The sequence below is a fragment of the Balaenoptera ricei genome, chromosome 4, assembly GCF_028023285.1.
Source record: "Balaenoptera ricei isolate mBalRic1 chromosome 4, mBalRic1.hap2, whole genome shotgun sequence".
In the NCBI taxonomy this organism is placed as follows: Eukaryota; Metazoa; Chordata; class Mammalia; order Artiodactyla; family Balaenopteridae; genus Balaenoptera; species Balaenoptera ricei.
The window spans coordinates 157,561,777-157,587,844 of record NC_082642.1 but is presented as its reverse complement, the minus strand read 5'-3'; the positions used below and the strand labels follow the sequence as shown (position 1 = coordinate 157,587,844).

The 26,068-nt window shown below is 46.6% G+C and overlaps 1 protein-coding gene across 2 annotated transcripts in view; it reads right to left on the bottom strand.

The window, feature by feature from the left end:
* Positions 1-26,068, bottom strand: part of FAM3B (FAM3 metabolism regulating signaling molecule B) — a 61,462-nt gene that overhangs the window by 26,767 nt on the left and 8,627 nt on the right. Inside the window, exons 1-2 of one of the 2 annotated variants that reach the window (XM_059921597.1) lie at positions 15,973-16,333; positions 2,049-2,192 (exon numbers count right to left, since the gene is read on the bottom strand). In XM_059921597.1, coding sequence (XP_059777580.1) covers positions 2,049-2,192; positions 15,973-15,991 — 163 coding nt within the window. In that variant the 5' untranslated portion in view covers positions 15,992-16,333. Of the gene's footprint in view, positions 1-2,048; positions 2,193-15,972; positions 16,334-26,068 lie in introns of those variants that run through there. The other variant, XM_059921596.1, reaches the window with a different exon arrangement.

Here is a 26,068-nt window from a genome sequence, read left to right as displayed (position 1 = left end):
AGGGGAGACTTGGGAAGCTGAGCCCTGCCGGGGGAGGGAGACCGTGCGTCTGTCCTTTCCCGGCGGTGAGCACAGAACCTTCCACAAAGTCGAGGGACTGAATGTGAGACCTAATCCCCCCCCCATGAAACACGAGGAACAGGGAGAGGCAGGGAGGCCAGAGCAGGGAGAGCTGGTGCCCACGCAGATTCCAGCAGCTCCCAAGGATCCTGACCAGGAAGAGTCGGGCCACGTCTAGAAAATGAGCACGAGCCAGTGGGACTTGCCCATGAGTGCAAAATCGCGTGGAAACGGAGGGGAGGCAACATCCAACCTATGGACAGACGGGGTGAACCCAGGAGAGCTGGACTTGCAGGGTAAGAGTTAACTTCATGGAAATCGGAAGCCAAGATCAAGGGCCTCCACAGCTGAGTCAAGAAATGGGCCATTTTAAGAGAAAAGATAAGGAAGTGGAAAAAGCTAAACCTGGATAAAGGGGGGCCAGCCCAAGGAGGTGGGAGTGGGTCGTCTCACTCGGGGGGGGCCTTGGCCACGGGGGTTCAGTGCTCAGAGCCTCGGTATCCAAGGCTCATTTTGCTCAGAGCCCAACACTGATCTCACGTCTCAACGTGATCCTTCCTTTGCTTCCGATTCTGAGCGGATGTGTCCCCCGCACGTGGCCTGGGGGACTGCAGAAACGTAGAACAATGGGCAGGGCCGGAGTAGCGGAGGGGATCCAGAGCCCTGCAGCCTGCAGAAGCTGAGCTCGTCCTGGAGCCCGGTCCCAAGACGGGGAAAGCACCCTCTTCCTGCCTGTCTGGCAGGCACAGGAGGGGGGCAGCACCTGGATAAGGGGCACATGTCCCTGGGGAGCATCTCCCCGGCCACACTGCTGATGACAGCACGGGGTAAGGCTGGCCGCAAAGCCAGCCTGGCCCCATGCACCACGCTGTCCCCTTTTATCCTCTCGTTCATCTGAGCACTGGAGTATGAATCAAAGACTCAACCTCCAAACTCTGAGTCCAGCCCCCAAGCAGTCACGTGTCCCCCCAGAGTGGAGGTCCCAAGCCAGCGGGTGTCAGGATGCAGTGTCACGGCCGGCTCTCACCACCACCCTTGGGTTCCCAAAGCTTGATGTGCTTCAGTCACGGGGGAGGGTGACAGGTCCTCCCCGGCCCCCACTGGTGGGAATCAGAAACCATGTAAATGAGTCCTTCTAAAATCATCAGGTCAGAGGCAGCTCCTAGAGGCAAGCCTGTAACCAGGACCAAGTTCACCTTTTGTGTAAAAATGGAGACAATGAGAAAGCAAGCCCTTTGAGGGCAGCTCCCATGCCCTCCACACATGGGGTCTCCCCCGCGGTACTGGGCCTCGTCCACAGTCCATATGCAATAATCTATCTGATTACAAGCAAATTCACTGTGAAAACCTTATTTAAAATAAAAACACCAATCATAGTCGATTTCTGGAAAGTTCTTTTTTTTTTTTTTCCTGGATACAAAAGGTAATTAAATGGTTTTTCTACAAATTTTTAAAATCATTACCCAGTTCTTTATATTTGTGCAAATTGCTTTTGTATAGTTTATTTCTGTGTTAAAAATACACTAACACACTTATTTACCATGAGATTGTGAAAAAGGGTGCAGATGACTACTTTAGGGTCCCACACATTTTCCAGTGTAATTTTTAGTGGATATTTTATATTTACTTCAGTCCTAATTCCAACACATATTTTTATTTAACACATCTTGCCCATAAAGTTTGTTTTCTTAACATCATGGTTTGCCTTCGGGTCTCATGAGGCATGAGGAGGGGTACCTACCTTGGAATAGTATGGGAACTACCAGAGAGGCTTTTTCCTCTTCCTTCCCCTCCCCTCCCCCTCTCCCTCCTCCTCTCCCTCCCCCTCCTCCCCTCCCCCTCCTCCTTCCCCTCCCCTCTCCCTCCCCTTCCCTCTCCCCATCATCATCAACATAAATGGCCAGTAGGGGCAGAGCTGAGGTCAGGGCCCAGTCTCACCACAGCAGCTGGGCTGGGAGTCCTTGCTTGGACCCCACTGTGGTACCCACCTTTGAGGACAGGCCTCTCACCGATGCTCCGGATGCTGTAGACGGCGCTGGACAGGGGCAAATCTGGAATGAGCTCTGCCAGCAGGTACCCAGAATACCAGGCACACAGGGAGGCGAAGATGAAGAACACTGCCTTCAGGGTGCCTGTGGACAGACGAGACAAGACACGTTGGGCGCCTCCCCTCCGGACCCTCTCCTCCTCGGCCTTCCCTGGATGGCATCCCTGCACCAGTGTCAGCAGGATGCCCTGAGGGGAATCACCCCGGGAGGCGGTGGGCTGGTGAGGGCCCAGGGCCACTCAGTGGAGCCACAAGAACGGGTACCAAGAACAGGATGTGAAAGCGGTCCAGGCCGAGGTTCCCTATTTGCTGCTGTGTTGAGTCTCAGAGCTTCCTCAAAGGCTCAGGTCAAGGACTCATCAGGTGGCCCTGACAGGGGCCTAAGGACAGAAGCGGCCCTTCCCTCGTGAGCCGCTGGAAGCTCCTGGAAGCAGACGGAAGCTCTGGGGGGGCAGCGGGGGCAGCTCTGTTTTGTTTACTGCTGTGTCAGCAGTGCTGAGGATGGTACCTGGTGCCCGTGAGCACACAACTGCCCCGTGACACTGGAAAAGGTCCCCAGACTGTCAGTATCCTCAGAGACACGGCTGCGGGGACACCCAAGGCTCCTGGCGGCAGAAAGTCCCTGCAGAGAATTTGTCGACTCCAGAACCTGCCTCTCAATTCTGCAGGAAGAGGCACTGCCCCGCTCCTGGGTTACAGGAGGCCTAGGCGACAGCTCTGTCCCTTCACAGACAATCTGCCCCCGGGTCTTTCAGATTTTACTCCTTAAATAGCTCACAGATCAGGACGGTGCAGGATTACCAAAACTGCCAAGATTCAGGGATGGCCCAAGGCCCTGCGTAAAGGGACCTCAGGGATGGCCCCATCAGCGTTTGTGTACTGATATGTCCAGTCCCAAGAAATAAGAAGAGGACGGATGGGTGGATGGATGGAAGGAAGGAAGGAGGAGGGTAAAACAAGAGGAGGGGAGGGGAGAGGAAGAGCCCGCCCACCTGACCACACACCCTCCTCGGCTGCCTCATTTCTGTCCCCTCTCAGGCCAGGCATCTGGAAACAACCGTCCTCTGGATCGGCCTCCAGGCCTCACCTTCCACCCACGGCTCAGGGCAGCTGTGCTGGTCTAGGCCTCCAAAGCCTCCAGGCTGCCAGCCCCAGGCCCCCGAGGACGGTCCTGACCCGTCCATGTCCCCCCTGGGCAGCACCCACCCTCCCAGGGCGGGCTGGGGGTGTCTCCCACGTTGTCTCTGCTGGCTTTTCGCTCACACGGTGCAGCCTGGGTCTCTCCGCAGGATCCCCGATGAACTGAGACCCAGGCCATCCTCTGAGCTCCCGACAAGCTGTCCCCTTGCTGACCCCTCTCAGCACCCGGGATGTCTCGCAGGGCCTGACACTCAGCACATCCCAGATGAAACCCTGGATTCTCCCCGGCTCCCCGAATCTGTTCCTGCCCCACCTCTTGCCCAGGACAGGGTCAGATGTCCGGGCCTCTTCCTGAGTCCATACGTCCCCCTGCCAGCCCTCAGTGGGATCCACCGGCCAGTCTTGCTGGGGTGACCTCCAGAGACTCTGCTTCATCTCTACGGCCTCGGTCTCCCCAGGCCCGCAGCATCTCAGCTCTTCTCTCTCGCTGCTAGAGAACCTACGTGCTCCCCGTGTTGGGTGCTTATCTATCAGAGGGGTAGAATAAAGATTATATCTCATCTGTATCCCAGTTTCTGGCACAGAACTCCTAAAACCCTTGGAATTTCCTGATAGGAGTGTGGGCTGTTGTTCATAAGGGGCCCCTTTCGGCCACGCCTGAGTTTATGCTAATGAGGTGGCTCAGGGTGGGGCCTAGGATAGCTTCCGGGGAGGGGCCAGCCAGCCCAGAAAGACCCAGCCCACACCTCAGCCCCACCCCCGACCTCCAGGAGGGGAGAGGGCAGGCAAGCTGTCCTGTGACCAATGACAGAACAAGCCCCCAATGAAACTCGGGACTCAGGAGCTTGGGGGGCTTCCTGGTGGGGAACACACTGGTGAGCCAGGCGGGGGATGCGCCCTGATTCCCGGGGCTGTGGGCACGGAACTCTTCTTCACCCTGTACGTCCCTGCATTTGGCTGGTCCTCCTGACTTGTATCCTTTAGAATACAACTGTAATCTTAAGCAGAGTGATGCTTTCAGTGTTTCTGTGAGTTGTTCTAGCAAATTATTGAACCCCCCAGGAATCGTGGGAACCCCCAGATTTGTAGCCAGCTGGTCAGAAGTGCAGGCGGTCCCCGAAGCCCGTGGCTGGCGTCTGAAGACAGGGCAGCTCGTGGAGGGCACTGTCCTTAACCCCTGGTCTCTGGAGCTTATTGTGGGTGTTGAGTGTCGGAGCTGACCTGAATGGCTGGACACCCAGTTGGTGTCAGAGGGCTGGTGTCTCCCCGCCCAGAGCCCTGAGCAGAGACCAGTGGGTGTTCCCCGGCCCCCTTTCCAAGTGTGCAGCCGCAGCCCTCCAGCACCAAGCCCGGGGCGTCCTCTCTCTCCGGGCGGTGATGAAACGCAAACCTCTGTCTGTCAGTCCGGCCGTGTTGAGCCCTGGATCTAGGCTCTCTCTTGATGCCTAGCACCTAGAGGTTCCCCCCACTGGTTAGGTTATATCGGGTCAGTATTTGCTGGTGCTTGGGGGGCGGCTGGTTAGCTTCGGTAGTCATCCTGGTGAAATGGGATGCCTCTGTCTCACCTGGACCATTCGGTCTTTTTTCAAGTGCGTATTTCAACATCAATTATTTCTTTCTCTTTGCCAAACTATGCAGTCCCTAAGATGGTTAGAATGTAATGCAGAGATGGCTTCCTGCTGGGAAATGCCTGAGACAGCGCGGCCACTGCAGTTCCTAGGATGGAGGGACATCTCCGAGCTGGAAAAACCAGCCACAGAAAACACAGTGAGAACAGCAGGTGAAGCCGGCGTGCTGTCCTGGAAATTCCTGTGTGCTCTGTGCTCCAGCCGTGGTGACCCGCCGCAGTGGCTGCCCTTCCCTGCTGTACCCTGGGTACGAGTTTGTCCCTCTGCCCCCAGGGCGCTCTCCTCCAGACCCCTGGCCATCTGTCCCCTCCTTCAAGGACTCCAGTGCGGCTCTGTGGCCTCCTGGGTGAAGCCTGCACAGGCACCCTCAGGTCAGCCCTTCACACGCCTTGTCGGCGCTGCCCACCACGGCTCTCCCCTCCAGGTCTGTGCCCGCATACCTAGGATGGTGCGAGGGTCACAGGATGTTCCGGAAAACGCCGCTGGAGGCACCCTGAGTGAACAGTGTGATCTGACTGCTGGAAACATGGATTCAGCATCGATAAGAGTCTCAGGTTCAAAGACAATAGTGCAGTGTCCTGTGTGTTGAATCACAGCCAGACTATTTTATCCAAGTGTCGTATTTGAAGACAATTGGCAAAGCAGAGATTATATGGATCTTCTGAATGTCACACGTGAGATCTTTGAGTGAAGAGTTGCTTTTGATTCGGAGGTGACTGAAAGGGAGCACGATGTCACCTCTCAGATACCTTCCTCCCCGCATGCAAGGGAAGCATGGTCTGGTCCCCAGGTGAACAAGGACACATGGGTGGAAGTGACAGGGAAGACAACGAGGAGAGAATAAAAGCCCCCGCGTCCTCACAAGGAGCACTGTGAACCCCGGGCTTCTGGGACCACAGGCACCCCTCCCTGGACATTTTCCAGGGCTCCTGGGAAGGCTACAAAGCGTCTGTGCCACGGGTGAGGGGCGCAGCGGCGGACCCCCAGGCCAGGTTTCCTGCCGTGGCTGCGGAAGCCATGACTGGAGCCAGAACCAGCTCGGGGAGGGAGGGAGGCAGGCCCAGCAGCGTGCACTGGGACCAGTTCAGCGTGAGAAGATGGGCCACGGGCTGGCGGTGGACCCTGCACCCGGGATGGGGCGGGCACGGGGGAGGATTTGTCTTGGGAAAGGCGAGGGCTCAGGGACTCAGCTAAGACAGCTCTGGAGGTGGTGGGGGGAGGGCCTGCCCTGGAAGAAGGGGTCCAGCAGCTTCAGAGTTGAGGGGGGAGGCAGAGGAAGTACACAGAGTCCGCGAACCTTCTGTGGCTCTGTGACCAGGATCCGGCCTTTTCTCATAAGGTAATAAAGTCGACATCAGCCCACGGACACATCCTAAGCACTTCTACCCAGCAGGCGCTGTGAGTATTAGAGCAAAGGCCAATCCCGAGCACAGGTAGGAAGCCGGAACTCCCTCCCCAGAGGCTCTCTTTTAGGGCGCATGTGTGTGTATCCTACCCTCACTCCACCCTCAGATTCTTGGGGGTCTCAGGCTGGCCCTGACACTTCACTTAGGCTGGAGGACAAAGCAGTCCTGAAGCCAGTGTACACGAAGGCAGGCTACAGGTAAGGGGGGGTTCCGGGATCCCCCTCCCATCCAATCCAGGGGCGCTGCAGAGGGCCGTTCTGAACCCATAAGGACACACTTTGGAGGGATTTCCTTCCACATGAAGTGGATGATGAGATTTGTCACTGGCCACCTCCCCACAGGAACCCACATTCCCCCGCCTTGAGGCGGCCACACCTGCACCTCTCGTCCCTGAGGGGTGGATAAGCCAGACTTGGGGTGCAGCTGCTTTGTGGCTCCAGGCTCTGCTGGCCCCAGTGTCCACGGTTGTCCCTGTCCTGCTGACGGAGGCTTTTTGGCAGTAGGGCTGGGAAGTGTCACAGCTGAACACCTCAGCAGGTTTGCAAGGTAACCCACCTTCCAAAGTTCACATGCCAACGCCCTTAATTTTGAGGAATTAGGGTGACTGCTCTGGGAAGCTTCCTCCAGCTTGTGAAGGGTGGCGGTGGCTTAATTTACTTCATCCCTTTAGTCTGAATGTCCTTCTTGTGAGCTGTGTCCCTACCTGGGACAGACCTGGGGCTTGACTGAAGCATCGAGGGAAACGCTGCTGCCACGAGCGTTACCTAATCTTGAGCTCACAGAATCAAAAGCGATGTGGCGGACCGGATTAACCAAGATGGCGGAGTAGAAGGACGTGCTCTCACTCCCTCTTGCGAGAGCACCAGAATCACAACTGGCTGCTGGACAATCATTGACAGGAAGACCCTGGACTTCACCAAGGAGGATACCCCACGTCCAAGGACACAGGAGAAGCCACAGTGAGACGGTAGGAGGGGCACAATCAGAGTAAAATCAAATCCCATAACTGCTGGGTGGGTGACTCACAGACTGGCGAACACTTATACCACAGAAGTCCACCCACTGGAGTAAAGGTTCTGAGCCCCACGTCAGGCTTCCCAACCTGGGGGTCCGGCAACGGGAGGAGGAATTCCTAGAGAATCAGACTTTGAAGCCTAGTGGGAATTGATTGCAGGACTTTGACAGGACTGGGGGAAACAAAGACCCCACTCTTGGAGGGCACACACAAAGTAATGTGTGCATCGGGACCCAGGGGAAGGAGCAGTGACCCTGGGGAAGACTGAACCAGACCTACCTGCTGGTGTTGGGGGGTCTCCTGCAGAGGCGAGTGGTGGCTCTGTTTCACCGTGGGGATAAGGACACTGGCAGCAGAGGTTCTGGGAAGTTCTCCTTGGCGTGAGCCCTCCCAGAGTCTGCCATTAACCCCACCAAAGAGCACGGGTAGGCTCCAGTGTTGGGTTGCCTCAGGCAAAACAGCCAACAGGGAGGGAACCCAGCCCCACCCATCAACAGTCAAGTGGATTAAGGTTTTACTGAGCTCTGACCGCCACAGCAACAGGGAGGGAACCCAGCCCCACCCATCAACAGTCAAGTGGATTAAGGTTTTACTGAGCTCTGACCGCCACAGCAACAGTCAGCTCTACCCACCACCAGAGCCTCCCATCAAGCCTCTTAGATAGCCTCAACCACCAGAGGGCAGACAACAGAAGCAAGAAAAACTATAATCCTGCAGCCTGTGGACCAAAAACCACAGTTACAGAAAGATAGAGAAGATGAAAAGGCAGAGGGCTATGTACCAGATGAAGGAACAAGAAAAAACCCCAGAAAAACAACTAAATGAAGTGGAGATAGGCAACCTTCCAGAAAAAGAATTCAGAATAATGATAGTGAAGATGATCCAGGACCTTGGAATAAGAATGGAGGCAAAGATTGAGAAGATGCAAGAAATGATTAACAAAGACCTAGAAGAATTAAAGAACAAACAAACAGAGATGACCAATACAATAACTGAAATGAAAACTACACTAGAAGGAACCAATAGCAGAATAACTGAGGCAGAAGAACGGATAAGTGACCTGGAAGACAGAATGATGGAATTCACTGCTGCGGAACAGACTAAAGAAAAAAGAATGAAAAGAAATGAAGACAGCCTAAGAGACCTCTGGGACAACATTAAACGCAAAAACATTCGCATTATAGGGGTCCCAGAAGGAGAAGAGAGAGAGAAAGGACCAGAGAAAATATTTGAAGAGATTATAGTTGAAAACTTCCCTAACATGGGAAAGGAAATAGCCACCCAAGTCCAGGAAGCGCAGAGAGTCCCATACAGAATAAACCCAAGGAGAAACACGCCGAGACACATAGTAATCAAAGTGGCAAAAATTAAAGACAAAGAAAAATTATTGAAAGCAGCAAGGGAAAAACGACAAATAACATACAAGGGAACTCCCATAAGGTTAACAGCTGATTTCTCAGCAGAAACTCTGCAAGCCAGAAGGGAGTGGCATGATATACTTAAAGTGATGAAAGGGAAGAACCTACAACCAAGATTACTCTACCCGGCAAGGATCTCATTTAGATTTGATGGAGAAATCAAAAGCTTTACAGACAAGCAAAAGCTAAGAGAATTCAGCACCACCAAACCAGCTCTACAACAAATGCTAAAGGAACTTCTCTAAGTGGGAAACACAAGAGAAGAAAAGGACCTACAAAAACAAACCCAAAACAATTAAGAAAATGGTCATAGGAACATACATATCGATTATTACCTTAAACGTGAATGGATTAAATGCCCCAACCAAAAGACATAGACTGGCTGAATGGATACAAAAACAAGACCCATCTATATGCTGTCTACAAGAGACCCACTTTAGACCTAGGGACACATACAGACTGAAAGTGAGGGGATGGAAAAAGATATTCCATGCAAATGGAAATCAAAAGAAAGCTGGAGTAGCTATACTCATATCAGATAAAATAGACTTTAAAATAAAGAATGTTACAAGAGACAAGGAAGGACACTACATAATGATCCAGGGATCAATCCAAGAAGAAGATATAACAATTATAAATATATATGCACCCAACATAGGAGCACCTCAATACATAAGGCAACTGCTAACAGCTATAAAAGAGGAAATCGACAGTAACACAATAATAGTGGGGGACTTTAACACCTCACTTACACCAATGGACAGATCATCCAAAATGAAAATAAATAAGGAAACAGAAGCTTTAAATGACACAATAGACCAGATAGATTTAATTGATATATATAGGACATTCCATCCAAAAACAGCAGATTACACGTTCTTCTCAAGTGCGCACGGAACATTCTCCAAGATAGATCACATCTTGGGTCACAAATCAAGCCTCAGTAAATTTAAGAAAATTGAAATCATATCAAGCATCTTTTCTGACCACAACGCTATGAGATTAGAAATGAATTACAGGGAAAAAAACGTAAAAAGGACAAACACATGGAGGCTAAACAATACGTTACTAAATAACCAAGAGATCACTGAAGAAATCAAAGAGGAAATCAAAAAATACCTAGAGACAAATGACAATGAAAACATGACGACCCAAAACCTATGGGATGCAGCAAAAGCGGTTCTAAGAGGGAAGTTTATAGCTATACAAGCCTACCTAAAGAAACAAGAAAAATCTCAACTAAACAACCTAACCTTACACCTAAAGCAATTAGAGAAAGAAGAACAAACAAAACCCAAAGTTAGCAGAAGGAAAGAAATCATAAAGATCAGAGCAGAAATAAATGAAATAGAAACAAAGAAAACAATAGCCAAGATCAATAAAACTAAAAGTTGGTTCTTTGAGAAGATAAACAAAATTGATAAGCCATTAGCCAGACTCATCAAGAAAAAGAGGGAGAGGACTCAAATCAATAAAATCAGAAATGAAAAAGGAGAAGTTACAACAGACACCGCAGAAATACAAAGCATCCTAAGAGACTACTACAAGCAACTTTATGCCAATAAAATGGACAACCTGGAAGAAATGGACAAATTCTTAGAAAGGTGTAACCTCCCAAGACTGAACCAGGAAGAAACAGAAAATATGAACAGACCAATCACAAGTAATGAAATTGAAACTGTGATTAAAAATCTTCCAACAAACAAAAGTCCAGGACCAGATGGCTTCACAGGTGAATTCTATCAAACATTTAGAGAAGAGCTAACACCCATCCTTCTCAAACTCTTCCAAAAAATTGCAGAGGAAGGAACACTCCCAAACTCATTCTATGAGGCCACCATCACCCTGATACCAAAACCAGACAAAGACACTACAAAAAAAGAAAATTACAGACCAATATCACTGATGAATATAGATGCAAAAATCCTCAACAAAATACTAGCAAACAGAATCCAACAACACATTAAAAGGATCATACACCACGATCAAGTGGGATTTATCCCAGGGATGCAAGGATTCTTCAATATACGCAAATCAATCAATGTGATACACCATAGTAACAAATTGAAGAATAAAAACCATATGATCATCTCAATAGATGCAGAAAAAGCTTTTGACAAAATTCAACACCCATTTCTGATAAAAACTCTCCAGAGAGTGGGCATAGAGGGAACCTACCTCAACATAATAAAGGCCATATATGACAAACCCACAGCAAACATCATTCTCAATGGTGAAAAACTGAAAGCATTTCCTCTAAGATCAGGAACGAGACAAGGATGTTCACTCTCACCACTATTACTCAACATAGTTTTGGAAGTCCTAGCCACGGCAATCAGAGAAGAAAAAGAAATAAAAGGAATACAAATTGGAAAAGAAGAAGTAAAACTGTCACTGTTTGCGGATGACATGATACTATACATAGAGAATCCTAAAAATGCCACCAGAAAACTGCTAGAGCTAATTAATGAATATGGTAAAGTTGCAGGATACAAAATTAATGCACAGAAATCTCTTGCATTCCTATACACTAATGATGAAAAATCTGAAAGAGAAATTATGGAAACACTCCCATTTACCATTGCAACAAAAAGAATAAAATACCTAGGAATAAACCTACCTAGGGAGACAAAAGACCTGTATGCAGAAAACTATAAGACACTGATGAAAGAAATTAAAGATGATACCAACAGATGGAGAGATATACCATGTTCTTGGATTGGAAGAATCAACATTGTGAAAATGAGTATACTACCCAAAGCAATCTACAGATTCAATGCAATCCCTATCAAATTACCAATGGCATTTTTTACGGAGCTAGAACAAATCATCTTAAAATTTGTATGGAGACACAAAAGACCCCGAATAGCCAAAGCAGTCTTGAGGCAAAAAAATGGAGCTGGAGGAATCAGACTCCCTGACTTCAGACTATACTACAAAGCTACAGTAATCAAGACAATATGGTACTGGCACAAAAACAGAAACATAGATCAATGGAACAAGATAGAAAGCCCAGAGATTAACCCACGCACCTATGGTCAACTAATCTATGACAAAGGAGGCAAAGATATACAATGGAGAAAAGACAGTCTCTTCAATAAGTGGTGCTGGGAAAACTGGACAGCTACATGTAAAAGAATGAAATTAGAATACTCCCTAACACCATACACAAAAATAAACTCAAAATGGATTAGAGACCTAAATATAAGACTGGACACTATAAAACTCTTAGAGGAAAACATAGGAAGAACACTCTTTGACATAAATCACAGCAAGATCTTTTTTGATCCACCTCCTAGAGTAATGGAAATAAAAACAAAAATAAACAAGTGGGACCTAATGAAACTTCAAAGCTTTTGCACAGCAAAGGAAACCATAAACAAGACGAAAAGACAACCCTCAGAATGGGAGAAAATATTTGCAAATGCATCAACGGACAAAGGATTAATCTCCAAAATATATAAACAGCTCATTCAGCTCAATATCAAAGAAACAAACACCCCAATCCAAAAATGGGCAGAAGACCTAAATAGACATTTCTCCAAAGAAGACATACAGACGGCCACGAAGCACATGAAAAGATGCTCAACATCACTAATTATTAGAGAAATGCAAATCAAAACTACAATGAGGTATCACCTCACTCCTGTTAGAATGGGCATCATCAGAAAATCTACAAACAACAAATGCTGGAGAGGGTGTGGTGAAAAGGGAAACCTCTTGCACTGTTGGTGGGAATGTAAATTGATACAGCCACTATGGAGAACAATATGGAGGTTCCTTAAAAAACTAAAAATAGAATTACCATATGACCCAGCAATCCCACTACTGGGCATATACCCAGAGAAAACCGTAATTCAAAAAGACACATGCACCCGAATGTTCATTGCAGCACTATTTACAATAGCCAGGTCATGGAAGCAACCTAAATGCCCATCAACAGAGGAATGGATAAAGAAGATGTGGTACATATATACAATGGAATATTACTCAGCCATAAAAAGGAACGAAATTGAGTCATTTGTTGAGACGTGGATGGATCTAGAGACTGTCATACAGAGTGAAGTAAGTCAGAAAGAGAAAAACAAATATCATATATTAATGCATGTATGCGGAACCTAGAAAAATGGTACAGATGAGCCAGTTTGCAGGGCAGAAGTTGAGACACAGATGTAGAGAATGGACATATGGACACCAAGGGGGGAAAACTGCGGTGGGGGGGGGATGGTGGTGTGCTGAATTGGGCGATTGGGATTGACATGTATACACTGATGTGTATAAAACTGATGCCTAATAAGAACCTGCAGTATAAAAAAACAAACAAAACAACTAATACTAAACTTTCATTGGGTTATTTGTATGGAAATATGTTAATATAAATGTTTCAGACATTACATGAAATTTCTAAAATCTTATATTTGTATTTGTATGGAAATATGTTAATATAAATGTTTCAGACATTACATGAAATTTCTAAAAATCTTATATTTGTATTTGTATGGAAATATGTATGGAAATATGTTAATATAAATGTTTCAGACATTACATGAAATTTCTAAAAATCTTATATTTGTATTTGTATGGAAATATGTATGGAAATATGTTAATATAAATGTTTCAGACATTACATGAAATTTCTAAAAACCTTATATGTTCTGGTATAATGTTATAAGTAATAATCCTAGTTATTACTTTAAAATGTATATCTCAGAAATAACTAATTTTCTTGTCAACTGCATTATTATGAACTTTCATCAAATCTTTAACCGTGGTCATTTTTAAGTCTTTTGTCATTTACAGACAGTTCTGGGTGTACTCTGATGATTTTGCAAATATGTTCCTATAAAAGGGTTTCATCTTCAAGAAATTCATGGAAAAGACTCTGACAAGTACAGGTTTCTGGTAACGGACTGTACTGCTGAACTGAATGAATAAGCATTTTCAGAACTCTAATGAAAAACTGATGAACTCATAAAAGTGCTAACAAAAGATCAAGATGAAAAAAAAAAATTAATTACATGGGACTGAGTGAACTGATGAGGATGAGTATAATTTTTGTGACTTTCTGTCTGAATTTAAAAAAAAAAAAAATCCCACAAGGACTCAGAGGCAAAGAATATACAAATCAATTTTCACTGCAAAGTAAAGGAGCTGTTACAGTGGAGGATTACTGGACTGAATGTCAATATTATGACATAGTATGAGTGTGTTTCATGTTTGGTAATTGCAATCATTGTGGCTTTTGTTGTGGTCATCCATGTACAATGCTTGGTGTCAGTCTATTTATCTCTTGTAAAAATAAAATACAGTGTGTGTGTGTGTGAAAAAAAAAAAAAAAAAAAAGCGATGTGGCCCTGAGCTTCTGTGAGTAATTTCTCTGACAGCCACGCACCTGGATACATGCAAACCTGGTGTGACCTCAAACCTTGATGTGAAAGGACCACACAGCTCATAAATGAATCGCTAGGCTGCATGCGGAAAAGCTGTGGGTGCAGGGAAAGCCATCTGATCATATTCAGCGTTTTCCACTAAGTGAGCAGTAAAATTGGACGGTAAGTATGTAATACAGGCATAATGAAAAAAATTCTTCCAAAATAGCTGTAATGAAAGTCAGTGCCCTGGGCTTCCCTGGTGGCGCAGTGGTTGAGAATCTGCCTGCCAATGCAGGGGACACGGGTTCGAGCCCTGGTCTGGGAGGATCCCACATGCCGCGGAGAGGCTGGGCCCGTGAGCCACAATTACTGAGCCTGCGCGTCTGGAGCCTGCGCGTCTGGAGCCTGTGCTCCGCAACAAGAGAGGCCGCGACAGTGAGAGGCCCGCGCACCGCGATGAAGAGTGGCCCCCACTTGCCGCAACTGGAGAAAGACCTCGCACAGAAACGAAGACCCAACACAGCCATAAATAAATAAATAAATAAATAAATAAAATAAAAAAAAAAAAAAAAAAAGAAAGTCAGTGCCCTAAGGGAGATCTTTTCTCCCAAGAGAAGAGATACGTATCTCCTTGCATTTATCCTACGATGCACACAAGTTACCAGAGACAGTACTGTTCACAAATAAATGGTTTTGCAGAAAACTTGAATATTTTACACAAATAAAAAGTCTTAAAATTTGGCTTTCCTACCCATTGGGGATGGAGCAGAAAGGGGGTGCTCAGAACTTTCTGCAGTGTGACCACACAACCAGAACGCCACTTAGGAAGGAAGGAGACCGAAGAGTCAAATACACACCTGGAGGCAATGACCTGCCACTGAGAGGAGGGGAGCTGGTCTCTAGAGAGGCCAAGAGAACTTCCCAGTTTTGAACTTTTAATTTTTGCACAATACGCTGCCTTGCCCTGGGAGGAATCCAGATTCCTCAGATTATAGGAAGAAACAGCAAAACCAATTAGAAAGGGAATGTGTGTCAGAGGCCGTCGGTTCCGGGACCCCAGAGCGCCTTGCTTACGCAGGCAGGCAGGCAGGCAGGAGAGGCACACGGAGGCCACCGTCAGGAAGGCGAGCACTGGGAGATGAAACGGCTCGGGAAAGAGTCGGAGGTTTTCTTTCCTCCTTCCTGTTTTTTTCCCCCAAATCTTCTCAGGCTCAAGTAGTTTGATAGAATGGTGTGGGGGGGAAGCCTTATAAAAAGATGCTACCGGAACGGTTATAATAAGGCACAATGGGACAGTCCATGCTAATGAGTCCCCACTTCTCACCCACCCACAGGCTGGTGACTTACAAGGGGTTGTCCCCCTGTCTCCGCACTTTTCATCATTTCCTTGGCTGGTCAGGTGGCCCTGCGGCGAATGACCTCTGACGGCAGCCCGAGGAGCCCCAGCTGGAGTCCACAAGTGCCTCTAACCGGCGCCCGGCAGCCCCCATCCCGGCCCAGGAGGTCGGAGATGGGGGCGGGGCGCGCCCCTGCCGGCACCTGCGCTCGGCGGGAGGGCGCCTTCTCCCCCTGGGACTCACTGGGTGCTGTTCTAGCTGCGCTCAGCCAACACCTACTTTCCAGGCAAAACGCCACAGTCACTGATCTGCCCGCACCCCGGCCCTGCACGCAGCTGGGGCAGTGGCGCCCGGCAGGAGGGCGGCGGGAAACCGCAGCCGATTTGCCCCTGCTGGATTCGCGTGGCGCCTTCCTGACCCCAGGTCTAAGAGAGGACCCCCCCTCCCGCCCCGTGCCGCCTCCACCTCTGGCTCAGCGTGCCAGGTGCCAGGTAGGGCGAGGGGGCGAGTCTCCCATGCCGGGTCCCCCTTCCCTCCTCCCGCACTCACCGGCAGCCGCGGGGCGCATCTTCCAGCTGCGGCTCCGGACCCTCCGGACCCTCCGGACCCTGGGCCGCAGCTCAGGGCGACCGAGGCAGCCTCGCAAGGACTGGGCGGACCCCTGGGCGACACGCCCCGGGGGCAGGCCGGCGGCGGGGAGGGCGGGCAGGTGCGCGGGGGCAGGTGCGCTGCAGGCGCCCTCGAGCTCCGGCTCTGCGGTCCAGGCTGCCTGGGGACCAGCGACAACGGGCGGGTTTTGCTCTGAAGGGAGGACGCCGTCGTCCCTTTACGGTTGGCGGCCCCAGACCCCAATCGAATGTCTCACAAAGTCAAGTGACCGCCAAGATAGGCATATTAGGCATATTCTGAGTCTCTGAGACGTCAAAGCCAAGTCCCAGGGAAATCCAGGTTCGAAGTCCAGGTCCCCGTTCCACGGCTGTTTCACTTCCTGCCCGCTGCTGTTTGCACAGCCCAGCGGGCTTCCTCCTGTGCTCCTGGCTGATCAGGGAACATAGGGCGGCACGAGGTCCCAGGCCCCGTGGTCAGGGTGGCGGGCCTGCAGGTCCTCGGGTTTACAGGAGGCCGGGCTCTGGTGGGAGTCAGGCTTCCCGGAGGATGGCCCACGTCCAAACAGCTGCTTCTCCGCGCCACATGTGGGCTTGCATTGCAGACATCCGTCAGCTTTTACAGAGCTTTTGAAGCCACTGTAATCACAGAGGCCTCAGGCTCCCAAGGGTAAGTTAAGGCTCCAAGGGCAGTTGGTCACTTTTGTGGAAAAAGAGTTCCAGAGAGGCAGGGTCGCCTTCCTCGGTGTCCACTGGCTCCTGCAGTTCTGCTCCCCCGAAAAAGCCCAGAGGCTTCCACAGTGACGCAAAGTACCCCGGGGTGTCACGGGGGGCTTGGTTGGGACCCGCCCTCTACCGCCGTCTTGGCCTCCTGAGAAGCTCCCGTCCGGTGCCATCCAGGGGGCCTGGGGACACATGCCCTGTGGACGGTGTGGCCTTATTTTTCTAGGCCACCCTCTGCCTGCTGTCTTCTAAAATAGAGGGAACAGAAGAGAGGGGTCTCAATTGGGACTCCTTCCCCAGGACTTCAGAACAGTACCCGGCCCGAGCGTGGCTTGCTTCAGTGTGGATGCCTTCCTGAGCTGCTCTACAGCAATACTCAGGAGTCATTCTCCAACTATTCCTAGCAATTACATTAAACACATGAATCAGCTCTTTAAAGGGAGTGTTGGTTTCATCTGCCAAGAATCTCACCTTTGTCTTGAGTTCACTTCATTTCAGAGATGGAGCTTTTGTCTCTGGGTTTGCTTTCAGTTTTTTTTTTTTTTTAAACGTGGTCAAAAAGTGTGTAACATAAACTTTATCACCTTTTACCAAATTAAAAAATATACACTTTTAAGTGTACAGTACAGTAGTGTTAAGGATATTCACATTATTGCACAACAGAACTCCAGAACTTTTTCATCTTGCAAAACTGAAACTCTGCTCCTATTAATCACCAAGTCCCCATCTCCTTCCCCGCAGCACCTGGTAACCACCATTATCTTTTCTCTTTCCAGACTTTGACTACTTCAGATGCCTCATGTAAGTGGAATCATGCACTGTTTGTCTTGTTACGACTGGCTTATTTCCCTTAGTGTAATGTCCTCAAGGTTCATCCATGTTGTAGCATGTAACAGGATTTCAACCCTTTTTAAGGCTGAATAATACTCCATTACATGTATAGATAGACCACATCTAGTTTCTCCATTCATCCCTTGATGAACACTTGGGTCGTTTCCACCACTTAACTAGTGTGAATAATGCCGCTGTGAACATGGGTGTGTAAATATCTTTTCAGTTCTTTTGGGTATATACCAGAAGTGGGATTGCCGGATCATATGGTAATTCTATTTTAATTTTTCTGAGGAACCATCATACCGTTGTCCATAGTGGCTGCACCATTTTACACTCCTAATAACAGTGCACAAGTGTTCCAATTTCTCCACATCCTCACCAACATATTATTTTCTGTTCTTTTTTTTTTTTTTTAATTTTGCTTATTTTTATTTATTTTTATTTTTATTTTATGGCTGTGTTGGGTCTTCGTTTCTGTGCGAGGGCTTTCTCTAGTTGCGGCAAGTGGGGGCCGCTCTTCATCGCGGTGCGCAGGCCTCTCACTATCGTGGCCTCTCTTGTTGCGGAGCACAGGCTCCAGATGCTCAGGCTCAGTAGTTGTGGCTCACGGGCCTAGTTGCTCCGCGGCATGTGGGATCTTCCCAGACCAGGGCTCGAACCCGTGTGCCCTGCATTGGCAGGTGGATTCTCAACCACTGCGCCACCAGGGAAGCCCTCTATTTTCTGTTCTTTAAAACTTTTATAGTAGTCATCCTGAAGGATGTGGGTGATATCTCAGTGTATAAAATGATAGGTATCAGGGGCAAACATTACTTGTAATACACATGAAAAATATACATGAAATGCATGTAAGTGAAAAAGCAGGAATATCCAGTGGACATTGATACATATAAAAAGACTGGAAACACATAAAAATGAAAAAGCTGTTGCATTTCCCTGAGCACACTATAAAGCCACATTACTTTTAAAATTTTGAAAATGAACGTGCACTGAAAAATAATATACCCTCTGCTTCACTCCCCCTCCCAACCTCATGTTTCCCTGGGCCACTGGCTCATCTTCAAAGCTCTCCTCTAACAGCCCCTCGCCCCGCAGCAAGCCTGTTTCATAGGAGTCCCCTCCACAGGTACGTGCCCCCCACCCCCAGGTCCAGAGTTCCCTCCTCAGAGACCGCCACTGTCCCTAAAGCCCTCAGAGCTATTCTCTGCTTACGCAAGCCCATATATATTTCCCTCATCCGTTTTACACACAAGATATCATGTTGTACATGGTATTTCACAACTTACCTTTTACGTTATTTATAATATCTCGGAGAGCATAGTACATAAGCACACACAGACTTGGCCTGCTCTACTTGACTCCTGTATTCTAGTCTACCACTGGATTCTTTTATTGTTTTATTGTTCTATTCTTTTATTATTCTATTCTTTTATTGTTTGATGAACCATCTTTTACTGTTGGATTGTGGATCTTTTAACCACATATTTTATTGTTGCATGAACCTATTCTTTAAATAGGCTGCAGAAGGACATTTTTGGTTATTTTCAGTCTTTTCTGCTATTAATAATGCCGCAACAAACACCTTTGTGCATTCATCTTGGCATAAATATTGGGGTGGATTTAAAACAAATTCCTAGAAGTGAATTACTGAATTAAAGGGTATGTGAATTCTGAATTTTATCAGATATTTCCCACAGCTCAACAGAGAAGTTATACCCGTTTACACGCCCACCATCAGCATATGAGAATGCCTATTTGTTCATACCCTTCCCAACACACCGTATTATCCAACTTTTTGATCTATACTAATCTATTATTGAAAAAAAAATCTTAGTATTGTTCTAATTGGTTCGCTCATTAAAGTGATGGCCTTGGCATGCTTTCATAAGTTTAAAAGCCATTTGTGATTTGTGTCTGTTTCTTTTTTTAATTTTTTATTGTTTTTTAAATTTTTTATTGTTTTTTTATTGGAGTATAGTTGCTCTACAATATTGTGCTAGTTTGTACGTACAGCAATACATATATCCCCTATTTTTTGGATTTCCTTCTCATGTAGGTCACCACAGAGCATTGAGTAGAGTTCCCTATGTTGTGCATATTTCTTTTTCCAGGAACTATCTAGTCACATACGTTGCCCATTTTTCTATTAAGTTGTTAGCCTTTTTTTTCTGATTATAGTAGCCTCGAGAAATAATTTGTGGACTAGATAATACATATACATAGTTCAATTTTTAAACGTATATTAAAAGGTAGGTAGTGATAAACCACCTCCGTACTCCTGCATCCTCTCTATCCAATAGAGAACCAAGGTTATTCATTTCTTGGGTGTCCTTCCAGAAGTTCTCTGTACATATTCAACAAATAAGAGTATCTTCCCCCCACACTTTAACAAACTGTAACGTCCTCTCGCTCTGACCCACATCTTGCTTCTCAAGATACCTTGGAGAGTGAGCTGCCTGTGTACACGGAGCTCTTCTTCATTCTTTCCACACCTGCAGAGCATCCTACAGCAAGGATGGACCACAATTTACCAGCTGTTTCTTTTCCACCTTTTTTTAGGACTACTACTCTGTAATGAAAACCTCTCACATAGAATGTTTCACTTATGTGAAACAAGTAAATAAATAAATTCCTAGAAGAACTGCTGGGCTTGTCTACTGGTAATCCTGAGATTTTGCCAAAACAGACCCAGATGGATGTTGCATTCACTGACATACCCCACTCCCCTGCACCCCAGCTGTGTTTGTGCATGTTTCATTTCAAAGGCTTTTCAGGGACTTCCCTGGTGGCGCAGTGGTTAAGAATCTGCCTGCCAATGCAGGGGACACGGGTTCGAGCCCTGGTCCTGGAAGACCCCACATGCCGCTGAGCAACTAGGCCCGTGAGCCACAACTACTGAGCCTGCGCTCTAGAGCCTGAAAGCCACAACTACTGAAGCCCGCGTGCCACAACTACTGAGCCCACGTGCCACAACTACTGAAGCCCACGCGCCTAGAGCCCGTGCTCTGCAACAAGAGAACCCACCGCAACAAGAAGCCCACGCACTGCAGTGAAGAGTAGCCCCCGCTCAATGCAATTAGAGAAGGCCCGCGCGCAGCAACAAAGACCCAACACAGCCAAAAATAAATAAATAAATAAATTTATATTAAAAAAAAAAAAGAGTCCGCCTGCCAATGCAGGGCACACGGGTTCGAGCCCTGGTCCCAAAGATCCCACATGCCACGGAGCAACTGATCCCGTGCACCACAACTACTAAGCCTGCGCTCTAGAGCCCACGAGCCACAACTACTGAGCCCACATGCCACAACTACTGAAGCCTGCACACCTAGAGCCTGTGCTCTGCGACAAAGAGAAGCCACCGCAACGAGAAGCCCGCGCACTGCAACAAAGAGTATCCCCCGCTCGCCACAACTAGAGAAAGCCCGCGCACAGCAACGAAGACCCAAAGCAGCCAATAAATAAATAAATAAATATATTTTTAAAATTAAAAAAAAAAAGGCTTTTCAAGGATAATTTTTTACTGCTTGATTTTCACCTTACTTGCTTACTTTGGGAAAGCACTGCCGTTTAAGAAGAGGCTTTCCAAAATGCACATTTTGGGGCCCCCATCCCAGACTTATTAAAACACAGCCGTTTGTGGTTTAACAAGCCCTCAGGTGACACTGATCTATAGCATGGATGGCATATAGATCCATGCTTCCCACTGCACTCTACCTCCTCCCTATCCCTGACAGATATCATTAATGAAACTGAGCAATTCTTTTTTTTTTTTTTACAAGATTCTTTTTTTTAATACTAATTAATTGATTGATTTTTATTTATTTGGTTGTGCCGAGTCTTATCTGTGGCAGGTGGCTCCTTAGTTGTGGCTCCAGGGCTCCTTAGTTGCGACTCGCAGTCTCCTTAGTTGTGGCAGGCAAACTTAGTTGCGGCATGCATGTGGGACCTAGTTCCCTGACCAGGTATCGAACCTGGACCTCCTGCATTGGGAGAGTGGAGTCTTATCCACTGCACCACCAGGGAAGTTCCAAACTGAGCATCTTTCCCACTGAGTCTGGATGAAATCATAGAACCCTTTTCAATACAGTGTCCACAGTCACTACAAATCAATTCAAGTTGGCACGGCTGGTCAGGGGATGGTACTCTGAGGTCTCAATTAAGCATTCTTTCTTTTTTTTTCTTTTTCTCTTCTTTTATTGTTTTTTATTTAACCATGCCATGTGATATGTGGGATCTTAGTTCCCCTACCAGGGATCAAAACTGTGCCCCTTGTGTTGGAAGTGTGGAGTGTTTAAAAAAAAAAAAGAAAAAAAAGAAGAGGCTTTCCTTAAAACACTTCGATGCGAAGCAACCAAAATAGCAAGGAGCTGAGAAGGGAAGGGACACCCTCGCATATATAAATATAGTGTAAAGTGCCCCTGCTTTCTACACAAAGGGACATCTACTGTACATATGGATATATAATTCTAAATTGTGTATTATAGCTTTTACAATCCTATACTTATTAGTTCCTTATTGTAGGTAATAAAAAATCTTCTTCCCTGTTTGTTTTTGAGTATGAAATTTTTCCCCCTAGGCAGTTAAAAATTTTTTGATTTTTCTTTTTACAGTTTGTTGAGCTTTGTTTTGCTTAGAAAGGCCTTTTTCTCCCTCCCTTTCCCCATATTTTCTTATTTTTTAATTAAAATATTTGATCCCTCTGGACTAAATTTGGATGGAAATCCAAACTTATTTTCCTCCAGCTGGCCAGCCAGTTGTTCACTGTTTGTTGAATGAAAATCTCCCTCCATTGATCTGAAATGCCCCTTCCTCATATTAAGTCCCATGTGTAATCGTGTCCATGTCTGACTTTATATTCTGTTCTTTCTGCCTTATTTCCTTCTGCTTAGGTATTTCCTAGCGATTCTTGCATGTTTACTTTCCACATGAACTTTTTTTTTAATATTTAAAAAAATTTTTTAGTTTATATTGGAGTATATTAGTAATTAGTATACTAATGAGCAATGTTGTGTTAGTTTCAGGTGTACAGCAAAGTGATTCAGTTATCCATATACATGTATCTATTCTTTTTCAATTTTTTTTCCCCAGTTAGGTTATTACAGAGTACTGAGCAGAGTTCCCTGTACTATACAGTAGGTCCTTGTTGGTTATCTATTTTAAATATAGCAGTGTGTACATGTCAATCCCAAACTCCCAATCTATCCCTCCTCCACCCCACCTTCCCCCCTGGTAACCATAAGTCTGTTCTCTAAGTCTGTTGAGTCTGTTTCTGTTTTGTAAATAAGTTCATGTTTACTTTCCACATGCACTTTGAAGTCAGCTGACTGTTTGTGACAGTTATCGCCCTCCAGCCATGGAGCCCCCCCCCCCCCCCGCCACGGGACATGCTCTGTTCCGGACGTTTCACTGAGAAATCTTTTTCAACTGCACAATAGGCTAAAGGGAAGACATCTGAACCATTTTGCCAATGGCAAAGCGAAACATCAAATGTCACAAAGTTCATCAGTTAGTGAGCGAGGATTCTCCAGGATTCCAAGTGACTCCACGCTTACTCCCTCTGTGAGTTTATCTGCTCGCTTAAATCACAGCAACAGGACAACTCCAGGGCCTCTAATAATAGTACTTTAATAGTCATGGTCCCTAAGTTCCATCTACTTGTGTCTGTGAATAACCTTGCTTCCTAAGTTTAATTCTCCATCTCAAAAAGCTGTAGCACATAAAATGCTAAGACTTAAAAATATTTTTTTTACATAATTAGATTTAACGTCTTTACAATGAAGTCAATTCTGTTTTTTCTTATTTATCATACAGCTGGAGATTAAATGCATTGAAATGTCCAGAAATTTTTGGAAACGAACTTCCCCTCTTCTCCTTCCGCAGCTGTGAGACCTTATCACCGGGTCTCCCTAACGTCACTCACCCTTTGTCTTTATTTGCTCCGTGTGTAGCTTTTTCTGACTTTCCCTCCAGTTCACTAATTATGTGTTCAGCTCTATGGAATCTGCTGCTAAACCTGTCCCTTGAGTTTGTTGCTGTTGTTACTGTGTATTTTTTTATTTCTAGAAATTCTATTGGGTTCTTTTTCAAAGCTGTTAATGACTTTTTATAAAATTCTGTTTCCTGAAGGCATCTCAAAGACTGCTTTTAGTTCATTACTCATAATCAGCCTACCTAGTAAACAGCCTACCTCTGATGATCCTGATTTGTCTGAAATGCTTGGAAGCTGTTTTCCTGGGTGTGCACTGGAGAGTGCATTTTAAAAACTATATAGAGGACTGTCTTGAGGCTAGTGAAAATAATTTTCTCCAGAAAAGATTTGTGTTTGCTTTTGCTAGGGGTCTGAGTCATTACCACACCGGGACCATCTTTTAAAATTGTATATATTCAAGGCTTGAAAATCCCTGGACAACCCAGTCAATTCCAAATAGGATATAACTCAACACAAGCTGTTCACTTGAGGTTAACGTCTACGTCAATGGAGTTGGGCTCCCGATTACTTAGTGTGGAGAGTCTACTGTCAGACTCCTTAGCTCTAACTCGGGGGGTTAACAAGTGCCTTTGGGTAAAATGTGGCTTCCTGGTACGCTTCCACAGGGCTGGGGGGGGGCGCATCCCTGGGGGCACAGTGAGATGGTGAGTTCAGACTGGTGGAGAGCCCCAGGATGCTGGGGTGTTAGAAGGACGGTACAGTGAAAGAGGAAAACAAGCAGGAGATGTAAAAGATACGGAGAAGAGGACATCAAAAGGCCCTCAGACTACCCTTGAGACCGGTGATTGAGGCTATCAATGTCTCCTTCCTGACGGTCACATCTGCACACAAAGGGGGATCCTCCGAGAGGGCTTCCCTGGACCCACCCGTCACTCCCCATGGCCCTTCTTCACTGCTCTTTTCCCCATCCAAACTCTTTTCCTTGTTTGGGGGGCTGTTTACTGTCTGTCTCCTTCAGCAGGATATAAGCTCCACCAAGGCAGGGCCTCACTGTGAACATCTCTGGGACCCCAGCGCCTGGAACAGAGCCTGACACAGAGGGGCTTCTTCACAGGTCTCTGGTGAACACATGGATAACGTGCAAACCACTGATTCCACGGTAAGAGACGGCAAGTCAGGAGGGGGCAGCACCCTGCGAGGGGAGTGGGGTTATGAAGCTGATCTGAGATGAGGGGCCAGAAGGCCGCTCAAGGGGCAGAGCCCAGGAAACAGGAGGATCTACAGGACCCTGGGAAGGGGGAAGATCAGAAACAGGGAAGGAATCATCCAATTAAAGGTAATAAAGACCAACCTCACCAACCTTGGTTTCCTTCTTCCAACAAGGGTTAAAAATGAAAGGCATTCGGAGCAGAGGATGGTCTCAGCCACACCTTGAAGTCTTGGGACCTACACATACTAGATGTCTTTTTTTTTTTAATTAACACAAAAATTTTAGAGCCATTTTAGGTTCACAGCAAAATTGAGGGGAAGATACAGACTTTCCTATATATCTCCTGTCCTGCACTATCAACATCCCCACCAGAGCGTATATTTGTTAGAACTGATGAAGCTACATACACATCATTACAATGAACCGACACATCATAAACACCAAAAGTCTAGTTTACATTAGACCTCACTCTCGGTTTTGCACACGTTTGCACAAATGTATAATGGCATATATTCATCATTATGGACTCATACAGAGTAATTTCCCTGCGTTAAAACCCCTCTGCCCTGCCTAGTCATCCTTCCATCCCACTCCCTGGCAACCACTGATTTTTTATTGTCTCCATAGTTTTGTCTTTTCCAGAATGTCATGTAGTTGGAACCATACAGTGTATAGTCTTCTCAGATTGGCTTTTGTCACTTAGTACTATACATTTAAGGTTCCTCCATATCTTTTTATGACTTAATAGCTCACTTCCTTTTAGCACTGAAATATTCCATTGTCTAAACTTACTAGTTTCTTTATCCACTCACGTACTAAAGGAAATCTTGGTTACTTCCAAGTTTTGGCAATTATTAATAAAGCTGCTATAAACATCTGGGTGCAGGTTTTCATATGAACATAAATTTTCAAGTCCTTTGGGTAAGTACAAAGCAGTACAAATGCTAGGTCGTATGGTTAGCATATGTTTAGTTTTGTAAGAACCTGCCAAACTATTTTCCAAAGTGGCTGGACCATTTTGCATTCCCACCAGCAATGCATGAGAGTTCCTGTTACTCCACATCCTTGTCAGCATTTGGTGTTGTCAGTGTTCAAGATTTTGGTCATTCAAATAGGTGTGTTTTGGTATCTTATTTTTGTTTTAATTTGCATTTCCCTGATGACATATGATGTGGAGCATCTTTTCCTATGCTTATTTGTCATCTGTATATCTTCTTTGGTGAGGTGTCTGGTAAGGTCTTTGGCCCACTTTAACAGGTTGTCTGTATTCTTGTTGTTGAGTTTTGAGTTCTTTGTATATTTTGGATAACAGTCCTTCACCAGATTGCTAAAGGTCTGCAGTTT